Genomic DNA, 13708 nt, shown 5'->3' with positions numbered 1-13708 from the left:
GACTGGCTAGTTTCAGATAGCCCAAATGAAAAAAGCAATATAGATGGGAGAATGTGTTTAGTGTAAATTTACAATACTAGGTGTATGGAAACCCTTTGAAATGCATCAGGGTTGGAGCTAGTAAAAACCTGCATGCTGACTTAGAATTCATATATATATATAACATACATTTCAATAAACTTAACTGAGTCAGTCTGGAAAATAATGTACAATTTACAAACCTCTTCATAAACCTGATATTCATTAATAAAAGCCAGCTAAGTCCAGGGAAATAATTTTATTTTAAAGTCTGCAGTTGGCCTTGATGTTTCATAGAGGCTGCCCATCCATATTTCTATTTTCAAGTCAACATTTTAAATGAGATATTTGGACAGTCATAAATGTCATGAATCATTGTTAAACCATTTAATGCTCCAGTTTAAATTCTGATAATAACAGTTGTACTCCTGTGTATGTGATGCAGAATAGCTTGTGAATTTAGAAGGCAGATTTACAGTTTTCCTACGTGGGGACTCTAAAGAAAGTTAACCTGAATCAATTAAAGGTATGCATTTTGAGTGAATTAATTAAATTGCATTAAACCCTTGTGTAGATGCAGTCATTTAAAATTCAAGTGGCTTCAATTCAGTTTAATTTACTTCACTTTGGAAGCAAAGTAAACTAAACTGAATTGAGGCCATTTTCATTCTGAATGAGTGGGTCTAATCCATTTTAAAGTCACTCTTCTAGTACATTAATATTAATTTTTCTGAGATTTCTGATTAAGAATGAAAGTGATTTATTTCAATTTAGGTTAATTGATTACCAAAGTATATTAAGATAAACCAAATTAAGTCCACTTTGATTCTTAAGGTGTATGTACACACAGTTTAACTCATTCACTTTAAAAGTTAATTTGCATTAATTCTCCTGTTAACTCCAATGTTGATACAATCTAAATATACATTCCTTTTCCTAGCCCTGACTTACTGCTGCTCACAAATATATACAAATACGGCTACATGGCTTTTTGAGTTCCAAAGAAAGCAGCTGCTTCAATATTCAGTTCCAAGAATCCAGAGCCAGAATTGTTCTGGATTTCATTTACTTCAGTAAGGCTCCGCATATGCATAAAGACAGAGCAGTATGCAGGGGTCAAAACCTAATCTAGCTTCACCAAAGCAACAAATACCTAAAACTTGAACAAACACGTGTGTGTGTGTACACCAAAACATTGTCTGATTCATTATAGGAAACCTGGGTCCTTTCTGAACTGTATAGCTATGTGGACTGGTTTCAGTAGATATTTATAAATGCATTTGAAAGAAAAAGAATGTTTTTGAAATCTCATGCATTCAAGATCTCATCAGATTTCTCATACTTCTGATTGTTAGGGACCTTCCCAAATTAAAGCAGAAGTATGCTGCTCAGCAGCTCCTTTAATCTTGCTCTTTTCACCATGTGCCCACTCACCTCCCCACCCATGATTGGTGGAGGAACCCGGGTGGCCCTGCCATCCACCACTGACTGCCTAGGAGGCAAAAAACATGATTTTAAATATGCTGTGGTTTTTGCCTCCCACCACTGATTGGGGGGGGGGACCCTGGTAGCCCTGCACTTGCTGTTGATCAGCCAGGAGGCAAAAACCACAGCATATTTAAAATCATATTTTTGCCTCCCTGCCAATCAAGAGCAAACAAAGTGGTGGAACAGATGGGGCCTCTCTCCCAATTAGTGGGGATATGGTCGGGGGGGGTGTATGGCAGAAAGAACAAGATTAAAGGATCCACTGCACAGCACACTTCCTCCATGATTTGGGTCCCTACCTATTGATCTTCATAGATTTCATAGATTTTCATAGATTTCATAGACATTAGGGCTGGAAGGGACCTTGGAAGATCATCAAGTCCAACCCCTACAACAGGGGCAGGAAGTCAGCTGGGGTCATAGGATCCCAGAAAGATAAACATCCAAATGTCTCTTGAAGGTTTTCAAAGTAGGTGCTTGAACCACCTATGGTGGCAGTCTATTCTAGGCTTTGGGAGCTTGGGCAGTAAAGAAGTTCTTCCTTATGTCCAGCCTGAAATGGTCCTGGAGGAGTTTATGATCATTTGACCTTGTCACCCCTTGGGGCACTCTGGTGAACAGGCATTCCCCCAGATCCTGTTGAATACCCCTTATAAACTGATAGGCGCCCACCAGATCACCCCTGAGCCTACACTTTTCCAGGCTAAAAAGTCCCATGGCTCTCAGCCTCTCTTCATAAGGTCTGCTTTCCTGACCTCTGATCATGCGTGTGGCTCTCCTCTGGACTCTCTCAAGCTTCTCCACATACTTTTTGAATTGTGGAGCCCAAAACTGGACGCAGTACTCCAGCTGCTGCCTCACCAAGGCTGAGTACAACAGGAGAATGACATCCTGGGATTTGCTTGAGAAGCATCTATGGATGCAATCTAGTGTTTTGCTTGCTTTACTAGCTGCAGTATCACATTGAAGGCTCATGTTCATCTTGTGGTCAATCATGACCCCCCAAGTCCTTTTCGTCCATAGTGCTAGCCAGCATAGCACTGCCAAGCCTATAGGCATGCAGCAGGTTTTTCATCCCAAGGTGGAGAACCTTGCATTTTTCAGTGTTAAACACCATCAGGTTCTCGTCCGCCCATTTCCTGAGCCTGTCAAGGTCAGCCTGGATCATCCTCCTGTCCTCAGGTGTGGATGCTTTACCCCAAAGTTTGGTGTCATCAGCAAACTTGGCCAGTCTGTTTCTGACACCAATGTCCACATCATTAATTAAGATGTTGAATAGTGTTGGCCCAAGGACAGAGCCTTGGTGGACCCCGCTGGTCATGGGACACCACAACAATTGACTTCCATTGACCACTACCCTCTGGGTCTGACCACAGAGCCAGTTCCCCAGCCAGCGAATCGTGGTGAAGCTGAAGTCACAGTTGGCCAGTTTTGCTAAGAGGTGATCATGGGATACCAGATTGAAGGCTTTTTTAAAGTCAAGATATACATCAATTTCTTCTCCCTTGTCCAGGTGATAGGTCACCTGGTCATAAAAGGAAATGAGATTGGTCAAGCAAGACCTACCCACAACAAACCTGTGCTGGCTATCCCTCAGGGTGTTGCCATCAGCCAGCCTGTTAAAAATGGCCTCTTTGATAATCTTTTCTAAGACCTTCCCTGGGATAGAAGTCAGACTGATGGGCCCGTAGGTTGCCAGATCCACTTTGCTCCTTTTCTTGAAGATAGGCACCACATTGGCCTTCCAATCTTCGAGCACTTCACCAGAGCAAGAGTTCTCGAAGATCCGTGCCAGGACATGAGCTATGATGCTAGTCGGCTCTTTGAGTACCCTGGGGTGTAAACTGTCAGGGCTTGCTGACTTGAAGGTGTCCAGCCTCTCAAGGTGTTCCTTCACAAGGTCAGCATTGATGGAGGGTAAGGAATCTCCCTCACCCAGGCATTCCCATCCCTGGATGGGTAGGGGCGTTCCTTGGGACTGGTGAAAAACCAGGCCAGAAGTGTGAGAAGAATTCTTTAATATCATGTTTCTGTATTTCCATTTTCAGATCTGAAAACTTTCTAGTAAATGTAATTTATATGCGCACACACGTGTATGTGCACACACATATGAAACAAAGCTAATGTAACATTTTTAACCAGTAAGGCTGGGGACAGATATTAAACATAAACTGGTTTAAGTGATCAGAAAATGGTTTAAACCTGTAATAGAACAGACATTCAGTGAACATAAACCAGTTTCAAAATGGCCAAAACCAATTTGAGATAAGTCTGATACTTCATTCAACCAGGTTTAACTGATTTAGCTCAAACCAGTTTATGCAATGTCTGTCCCAGACCCCTTCATCATTTAACTTAAACCAGACTCCCCCACCATCCCTGCATGCTCTCTGGGCTGAGCTCTCTACTCCAGCCCAACCTGGCTGGCCCTGCCCCTCTGCTTCCTGCTGCTAGCCCCAAGTGCAGACCCAGTGGCAGCTGTGGCCTGGCCAGGCAGACCCCGCTACGGTGTCCAGGGGGCAGAGCAGGGAATAAACCTTGTCCCTGCCCCCTGCCCCAGAGCCCCTGCTGGTGGTGTCTGGCCCTGCCCCTGCCTGGCCACTGTAGCAGCGATGGGGGAGTGACCATGATGGGCAGCAGTCCCCATCCCCATTTACCCAAGCATGAGCCTCTTCCTGGTGGGGGGCCATGCTGTGGGGCCGGCAGAGCTGCTGCAGAGCATGGTGGTGCTGTGGGGGGCCTGGAGGTCTCTGGCCCAGATGCCGGTGCTGCCATGAGCAGACTGTTGCAGCTCTTCTAGCCTCGCAGCACAACCCCTTGCCAGGAAGAGGCTTATGCTCCATGACATTATAACAGGGCTGCTGCCCCCATCAAAGGCCCTTCCCCCTTCTGCTGCAGTGGCAGGTCAGGGGCACAGCCAGATGCCAGCCGGCAAGGCCCCTTAGTGGGGGCAGGGATGGGGGTTATTCCCCCTCCCTCCAGCATCCAGTAGAGGGGACAGCATGGGGCTTATTCCTCCACAGGGAGCAAACACAGTGGTGATGTTGGGCAGACCCTGCTGCCAGTGGGGCTAAAGAGGAGATTAACCCTCCTCTCTGCCTCCCTCTGCCTCAGGGGCCATAGTGCCCTGCTGCTGCGGCAGCGAGTGGGGAGTGCCCACCCGGCAAACCCAGCTCGGGTCCTTACTGGTGGGACACAGAGGGGGGAATTAACCTCCCCCTCCCAAGCCAGTTCAACCCAGAGTGGCCCTGCCCCCCTCCCCCCCCCAGCAACTTCCCTACAGCCAAGGACACACTTTAGCACCCCACCGCTTCTGGCCTAAGCAACTGCAGACATGTGCCTGCATTGCCTCAGTCCAGAGAGAATGTTTGTCCTATTACATACCGGTTCAGCCTAGGTAGGCCAGACTAACCTGCAAAGGTTGAATCAGTTAACTCTCTGGTTCTTTAAATGTCTGTCCGTAGCCTAAATGAAAAGGTTCAGAATGGTCTGAATCAAAACCAGGAAGAAAATGGGCATTGAAACTTTCCATTCTACCCCAAAATTACCCATCCATTATGACAGTGCGGGGGGACCTTTTTTGCCAGGCGTGCCACAAATTAGCTGTGTATCTTTCACTAGTGCCACTCCAATTCCTTTGCTCTGCCTGATTTTCTGCTCTGCTTTCTGGTTCCTTTCCTGGGCTCCTTGTCCAATTTGCTGCTTTCCTATCTGCTTCCTGCCTATCTGCTGCTGTGCTGCCTGTCCTCTCCTTAGACTGTGGCATGCCACACAGAGGCTGCCCATGCCACTCATGGCATGCATGTCTATGTTGACCATCCTTGTGTTATGCACTGCAACTCACCATAGATTGTACACAACTTCATAGGACAAATGCCACCTACTGATATAGGTAGATGACTAATGGTTTATGTTAAGCTATCATCACTAGGCTACTGAGTGAATGAACACCTCATTGCTTTAAGTAGGAGCAATTCACAGCTTTCAGGGCTATTGTTCCCAGCTGTTTGTAGGCTCAGGCAGATGTTGCTACATCAAGAACACTCAAATCATATTTTGAATACTTTCTTTAAGCACATCTGTGGCACAGATTTTTCAAATAGACACATCGATTCAAAAGCACACGATGAAGCCCCTAAGGAAAAATACTGACTTGCTGAACCACCACAAACTGGCCCAATTGAAACCACAAATTGAACCTCATTCAAATTTAAGGGAAATTAAAATCTAGATCTGCATTTTCATTTCTTATTTGGGCCATCATTTGATATTATACTGGACCAAAGCCCTGAAGCATGTCCATTGAACTGTGAAGAAGTTTGGAGCTGGATGTCTTTGCTACTCACATTTGGTTTTTGTACTTGAGGAGAAGGCACAGCCTGGTTATTCTTTCATGAATTCTAGTTCACTCATCCCTACTTTAAACAATGAAGCTGAAGGAGAATCTGGAAGAACTATTCCACACAAGTGTCACTGGAACACTCAATAGATCATTAAATAAAAATTGAAAGGGCTGAAATGGATTGTCATTTACCCCATCAAGAATCAATAAAATACATTATACTTGCCCCTCATACTAAAACTAAACTGGAAAATAAAGCACTAGGCTTTGTCCAGGAATATAATTGTTCTTGTCAACCTACCAAGCTTTGGAATTAAGTCAAGAAACACAACCACGAATTTACTTGGAGAGTAATATATTTAAAGACATGCTTAACAATCATAGAACCAATTATGTTTGGCAAAATAAATATGTTGGACATCCGCCAGAATCAAAAGATTAATTTCACAACATATTTCTTGAAATAAAAACCAAAAAATAACCTCCCCCCACTCCAATCTATATAGCTGAAGCCAAAAAACTATGAATAAGGAGAACATAAAAAAAAGTCTTGCTGTCTATTAAGGAATTTAAGAATTGTAAAAACAGAAAAGTTTAATCAAAAACACATTTGGTTTTAACATCATGGAAAATGATTCCCACTGCTCTATCTACTTTGCTTTTAATTTGGTACTTTGCTGCAAAAGTGTGCCAACATCGTATGTGCTATATACCGATATTTAAGGAGAGCATACTGAGGTAGTAAAAAATGCCAAAGGACCAAAAACACAGGCTAAGACATTCCACTTCCACATAAACTGGGGGCCATGGAAGATGTGGCAACAGAGGAAGCACTTGTGCCCCTTATTTGCTTGGTTTCCATAGTGAAAAAAGAGATGAAGAACACCACTGCATGGCAACTATAAGCTCATAGTCATCTATCAGTCACCAGTTCCGGCCAGTTAGATTTCATAATGTTTATTTGTCATAAGTGACCCTGGAGACCAGTTGCTGAAATATTGACTTTCATTGTTAATCAAATACTAAGCACAATGATTATGACTAATATAATGTAGAATGCTGTTTTCCTTAGTTAGAGCATCAGGCTTGTCTTGGAAGAACAAGTCACATCTATGCTGAGAGAAATTGTTTTCTGACCTCCCCATCTGTGGTATCTGACTGAAGCCAACAGCATTACAGGGGGTGTGAGTCAGGGGAGAGTTTTACAGTAGAACTTTTGAGTGATTCCTGTACAGACATCTGGGCCAAGACTCTCAGAAAGAATTATGAGGATTTAGCCACAAAGTTTCCATTAATTTCAATGGTAGCTTAATTTATTCAGTTTAACAATCTCAGCTCTCCAATCCCTTCTAGACAAATAATTTTGGTATAACTTCTATCTTCTTATGTTAATTTTCTCCAAGCTTTCAAAGAAAGAGTGAAATGGGAAATTATGAAGGTTTTATGTTTTTCCTAATATTCATTTTAAGCAGTTCAAGCACAAAATGAGCATGGATCATGTTGCTGCCTCCATCATTCTGTAGTATAAAATAACTTCAGGAAGGAGCCTCTAATGAGAACCTACTGATTTCTGCAGTGAGGAGAGCTAACTTTCTAATGCAGACATAATAGATATCATTCACATCAGGTGGGAAGAAATAACTGAAAGGATGTAAGGAATAAATAAATAAAAGAGAAAAATCACCCATGGAGGTGACATATATTTTATCTGATATGGCTTTTTCAATAAACATGAGGCCAGATCTTGAATAACCTTGTAGGTATTTTAATTAGGACTTTGGCAGAATGTAGATACCTAAGTCACAATGGGGCATCCTAATCAACCCTACTCAACAGCTGCAAAATTACTTAGGCACTTAGTTTTGGGTATCTATCAGCTCAGAAGCAATCTAGATTGACCATTTCAATCTCTGATTCCTTGGGTGAGGACAGACTATGTCAAGTAGCTATTTGCCATGAAGCCAATGTCTAGAGCTGCACGCACAACAGTAGTAGTGGTCATGGCGATTTTTTTTGCCCAATAGCCTACTGGGTAGGGAAGTCACTTAGAAAATACAAGACCTGGATTCTAAGTCCACGTCAGCCTGAGGAGATCTAAATTCGCCTCCCATTTTCCAAGAGAGTACTGTAACCATTAAACTATGTGCAGATCAGGTATGGACTTCTTCCCTTTGGTGGAAGCTGGCCCACTAGGCAGCTAAAAGTGCAAGACTCACGGGCCCAGAAGGAAAACAAGCAAGTAGCATAACTCTGGAGCCCAGTGAGGCCAGCAGTACCTTGGGACTGGGGCGCTGTGGCTGCTGGTTCCTGCTGCTAACCTTATTTCAGTTTTTATTTAATGACAATCTAATTTAAAATGCACAAACAATCCTGGCAGCATGGATAGGGGCCATGGTCTGTTCCTCACATGGGTGTGCTTTCCTCATTGAGGTGCAGAGTCACAGTCCCTCTTCCTGGCTTCCTGAACAATTTATTTTACGTTACCCAATCTTTGGCAGTGGGACTGGAACACGCCATTTCCGCAGAGGCACCTCCTCACTGGCTACAGAGCCAGTCTGTTTTGCTCGCTCTCCCTTCTTCTCATGATTCTTGCACTTGATACTCTCGGTGGGCCAAATATAGCACAAGAGCCTCTCCATGCAACCCAGCCTAAGCAATAGCCTGGGTAGGGAAGCTGGAGAGGTGGGTACAAATCTCAGACTGAGGCAGGTCTAGAGCCCAGGTTCCCCATTTCCTGGATGAGTGCTCCTGTGGATACTGGGCTATATCAGTGCCATTATTATTCAGTGGGAGAGAGAATGGAACTTCTATCCCATCTGGATCCTGAAATGACAAGACGTGCCTCCCTTGCACCCTTGAGTCTTGGCTCCAGCTCCTGAGAGGAGTAGAAGTTCAAATACAATCTTGCAGTTCCTATCAGCTATCTCAAGGTGCTTCCCGACTCAGCACTGGATCTTGTTCTCCCCATTCACTGTATTGTTATCCTAGGTGCCTGATCCTGTTGATCTGACCCTGCTGATCTTAACTGGTGGTTGTGGCCTAAGTTATGACAAAGTGGAAGTGCCTAGAGTGTCAATTTGGCCCATCATTACTGAGTGCTTGCAGTGAGCAACTGAGAAGAAGAGGAAAGCAGGAAAAGATGGTTCAGAGGGAGGCAAGAGTCTGAGTACTGGATAAATAGGCCAAACCCAAGCTGGCTCCCAAATGTAACAGAGTCAGTGGAGAGAGCAGAGTAGAAAAAAGCTCAAGATAACAGAAGCTTAGCATGCAGTTAGGCCTGAAACAAGAGCATATTCAGGAGGACAGTGCCCAGAGAATTCCTGTAATATCAGAAGCCCAAAAGTAAACTAAAAATTAATACCTGCAAAACCATCTGTCTTTTGTAAATGAGGTGGAGTGGAGCTGCTGATGCTGGAAGTACTCTCTGCTTATTTATATGCCGTGCTTCCTTTTACCAAGTTTAAGATGAAAGCTTGTATCCAACGTGAAGTTAGATTACTGTCAGGGGTCTGTAATTTTGCAGCCATATCAGAAAGCCGTTACATGAAAAATAAAAAATGACAAGGTGAAAGATGACAAAAGGGAGTTTATAAAGTCTTGTGTGTTTGCAGGTACGACGATGGATTAAGAGCCCAATGGTCAGCGTAGAAAAGCACCCGAATGCCAGCCTCAAATACCCAGGGTCCACTGTGATGCACATACCTCAAGGGGAGTCAGAGCTTGAGTCTTCACTGTGCCAGACATGCTTGAGTGATCACTCTTTTCAGCAAGGGATTGTTCCTCAGGATGCAGAATCAAGTTCCTGGGAAAGCCACAGAAACTGCAAAGTAAGTTTGCCTGTTCTTCCTTAGAGACCCCTGCCTGCTTGCTTCCGCATAAATAGTGCATGTGCAGGATAGATTTCTAATAGGGAAAGCATAGAGTGTATCTATAGGATGCAGTTTTGTGACAGCTTAACCCTTTGACTTCCAATAGAATGATGGCTTCTTGAGTCTAACCCTCATGCTTTAAATATAAGACCATCTTTTCTCTCCCAGATTTCAGGGACCTGGGAGCCCATCTTGTTGATATACCATGTTGCAAGAAGTAGTCTGTCAAAATTCACTATGACTTTTGCTTAGGAAGTTCTTCTATAGCCTTCTGAATATATATTGATGTGGCAGACTATACACCAGTTTACTCCATGTACAGCTTCACTGAACACAGCGTGGTAGTACTGTCTGAGTCTAAGTCAGCGCAGACTGGGCACATCCCGACGAGCAGGAACGTGTGTTCCCTGGGGACAACCAGCAGCATCACATACTTGTGCCCCTGTTAATTGTCCCCAGGGAATACCCCTGCATGCATGCTCTGGCAAGTTGCCCCATGTGGGGTAGGGGAGGCTGGGGCCAGCACCTGGGCTGTCCCCAGCAGCCTTACCTGGGGTCCTGGGGGGCTTCCCAGGGCTTCAGCAGTGGCAAACCCAGGGCTCCAGCAGTGGAGCCTGGCTGGCAGCTGGAGCATGACCAGGTTTTAGGTGGCACGCACTGCCACCACATGCACCATGCCACTTTTTTCTGGCATGGGTTTTTTTGACACTAGGATCTTCCAGTGTCAAAAAAACCTGCTGAGCTGCAAATGAGCAGCACAGTTGAATGCCTGCATGTGCAGCATGTATGGTTTGCAGTACCACAGATGAGTCTGCAGTGCTGCAAACCACATGTGCATGCTCATGGGGACACACCTAATGTGTCCAATTGTATTAAAATTTTACTTTGTCAGAGAAGAGGATAATTTTTCCACATTTAATATGTGGGTTGCATTTAGGCACTGAAATACATAGGCTGGATGTCAGTTTGCTCTTTTAAGTAGAAATGATAAAATTGTGCTCTCCGTTTTAGCATTGCAATGCAATGAAAAGTAAAATTCTACCCAGATTCTTGTGAAGATACAGAGTTAATCACTGAATGGCTGGAAGTAAATAACTGAGTAGGAGTTTTAGTGAGATTAACTTAAGCAGAAAAAGGTGGCTCTTTTCCCCCTTCTGAAATATTCTTCTCCAGTAGAATACATTAAAAATTAGTCACTACATTTTGGAACTCCTTCAGGTCTATATTGCACCAATGTGGAAGATGCAAATACTAGGGAGCAAGGTTGCACTGAAACAAATTGTCCTTGATGAAAATATCTGTGAAAAACTGCTAAAAAACTAGGCAGAGATCATCCAGGAATATGAGAGTGAAGACTGAAAATAAACAATCATTGTTCCAGGGTGAGCAAAAGTGATAAGGATATCCCTGCTTAGTTTATATCCAGGCAGCATCACAAAGGCTCACAGCAGAAACCCTTTTTATGATAGATCTGCTGCATCTTTGAGAGAGAGAGAGAGAGAGAGAGAGAGAGAGAGAGAAATTAAAATAATTGGTATAATGAAATGTTCTACGAGAAGAAGCCTGACACAGGCAGTTACAGTGAAAATATGCCCAAGCTGAGAAATTATTTATTCTTTCGTTCACCTCTATTAGCTGAAAATTAATTTTGTTCAAGCTGAAACTTAAAATTTAAAGCACAAAGACAGAGGATTCTGCAAACTATTGTATGTGCTATAAATCACATGCATTTTGGTGCATCTGCACAAAAGGGCCTCACTCACAGCTGATTTTCATTAGGTTTACACATTCATATGGGATAGATTTGCCTGAAGAAAGATTTCCTCAGGCCTCTTGGTCTGTCTTCTGTAGGCAACTAAAAGGTGCTTAGTCAGCAGTGGATGCCTGAAGCAAAAGGCTGTTTTGCATATTACTTTAGGAACAGTGTAGCTTGGTGAATGACTCCTTGGATAAAGCTGTCCAGCATATAAAGAATCTTTTAACTAAGTTTCTGCACACAAAGCCTTGGAGGTGATTAAGTGAAAGGTCACTGACTCTTTTATAGCAAAAGTATACAGGTTAAGTATATAGAAAAAGGTTTTAATAATAAAGGCTGTATGCAGCTCAATGTCTGCATACAGAGGTTTTTTCAGGCTACATAAAACTGGTTGGTCAGATTCTGACCAGGGTTACAATTGCCTAAGCATGTAGTAACTCAGTTGACTTAAAATCAACGAGAGTTGGATGGTGTCATTCATAGTTATGTGAGTGCAGAACTTGGTTTTTATTAAGTCTACAAATATTGTAGATTGATGCTTGTAACTGAAACTCGTGCTTTTTTATTACTTTTCTTTTCCTCTCTTCTCCTGCTATCACTAGAGAAGTGTCTCCAACCTTTTAAAGTACCAGATTACTTTTTGAATTAAAGTGCAAGGCACGATCTACCATTCCCCCCCCCCCCCACAGCAGGTCAGTCTGTGGGGGAGAGAAGGGGCGGGGAGGGTGCAGATTGAGGCCCCTGCAGTGAGGGAGGGAGTGGGGCAGAGGCAGAGGCAGGGGCAGGGGTAAGTGGGGCCCCGGCCAGGCTTGGTGATGGGATGATCGGAGCCTGGAAGGCTCGCCCAGGCATGGGAGGGCACTGCACGTCCCCCCCACAGCAGAAGTCCTCCGAGCTGTGCATGGGGTGGAGGCAGTTGCCACTGCGTGCTGGGCTTTGTGCACCAAGCCCCGCTGCAGCTGCCCTGGGACCAGTGCGACACCAGGTGTGTCCTGCCACTGGGCTTAGCCGCACCCCCTGCCTGCCTGGCAGCAGGATGTGGAGCCTCTGACAGTCAATCTCAGTCTGGGGACGGGGGATTGGGGGCACTGTCAGAGACTCCATGGTAAACTGGCTAGTGACTACTGCATAAGAGGTCCTAGTCATGATTGCAGCATCATTGAGCAAAGTACAAAACCAATGTAAGAGTCCCACTGACTCAGCTCTTTTGTTCAAGGGCAAATGTTTTCATAGTGATCAGCTGTGAAATGTTATCAAAGGTTTATTCAAGGCAATTGCCTCCTTTGCCATGTCTTGAACTATTCTGATCGGTTTCAAGAAGACTTTGTAGACATGATACTTGTGCAAAATAAATGGTTCTACAGAGCAGTGATTCTCAACCAGGGTTGGGAATCCTTAAAAGGATATTGCACAGTATTAGCACTGGTAGGTGTACAAGCACTTAGATGATTCACAAGGTAAACCCAGATAAATCCAAGTAAGAATCCATAGTGTCAAAAACATTCTGAAGTTCAGTGGTCTTTCTTAGTTCCTTGTAGCAGAAAAACTACCCTATTATTTTTCCATAAGCAAAAAACAAGTGAAAGGTAAAAGCTGGCAATTTCAAGGGGTGCCTTGAGACTAAAAAGACTGAAAACCACTGCTCCTGAACATGTTTTTTATTTTTCATTTGCACCAAATAAAAAGATCACAAAAAGACCAGTGTTGTTTATTAATTTGAAAATGTCAACTGTATGCTGGGTGCTTTCAGACAGGTGTGAAAATAAGATTCTTAAACCACAGAGCTTGTAGGCTACGTACCATAGGCGAAAGAACATTGTAAGAGGCTAAAAGAGTTTAAAATGTTTAGACTTCAGTCACAATATATATCCATCTTTTCCTCCCGGCTTTACTATTAAGGCATATGAACCTCAGTGTGTCTCCTGATGTTACCAGCACTAGCTCTCCCACATCTTTGGAGTTACACTTGTGTGTTCATTTGATGACACTACCAGGTTATACCCAGTGAACTAGGTGATGCTCAGGGTGCTGTCATAGGATAACAAGATAATTTACATGATACTTGAGCAGGTGCATGTTTTTGCCTCCTAGTGAGTCATACTGATTGTATGGGCACATATAGCTACAGAAACCTAAGGCTGTGGCACACCGATAGGGCAGTGGTTCACCACTTTTTTAAAGCCACAGAACCCCTCCACCATTTCTCTGTGTGTGGCAGGAGTGCCAATTAAGAAC

General features: G+C 43.8%; 1 protein-coding gene and 1 long non-coding RNA gene across 2 annotated transcripts in view; one reads left to right on the top strand and one right to left on the bottom strand.

The window, feature by feature from the left end:
* SGK1 (serum/glucocorticoid regulated kinase 1) overlaps positions 1-13708 on the top strand; it is a 118537-nt gene that overhangs the window by 29828 nt on the left and 75001 nt on the right. The window contains exon 2 of the mRNA XM_019479614.1: positions 9460-9675. Within this exon, the coding sequence (XP_019335159.1) occupies positions 9460-9675 (216 nt within the window). The remainder of the gene's footprint in view (positions 1-9459; positions 9676-13708) is intronic.
* LOC109281168 (uncharacterized) overlaps positions 1-13708 on the bottom strand; it is a 34566-nt gene that overhangs the window by 19827 nt on the left and 1031 nt on the right. Inside the window, exons 3-4 of the long non-coding RNA XR_002087734.2 lie at positions 9551-9650; positions 9210-9357 (exon numbers count right to left, since the gene is read on the bottom strand). This is a non-coding gene — a long non-coding RNA (uncharacterized LOC109281168). The remainder of the gene's footprint in view (positions 1-9209; positions 9358-9550; positions 9651-13708) is intronic.

This window comes from Alligator mississippiensis, chromosome 1 (assembly GCF_030867095.1).
Source record: "Alligator mississippiensis isolate rAllMis1 chromosome 1, rAllMis1, whole genome shotgun sequence".
NCBI classification, from domain to species: Eukaryota; Metazoa; Chordata; order Crocodylia; family Alligatoridae; genus Alligator; species Alligator mississippiensis.
The sequence above is the reverse complement of the archived record's forward strand: the minus strand, read 5'-3'. Positions and strand labels throughout refer to the sequence as shown.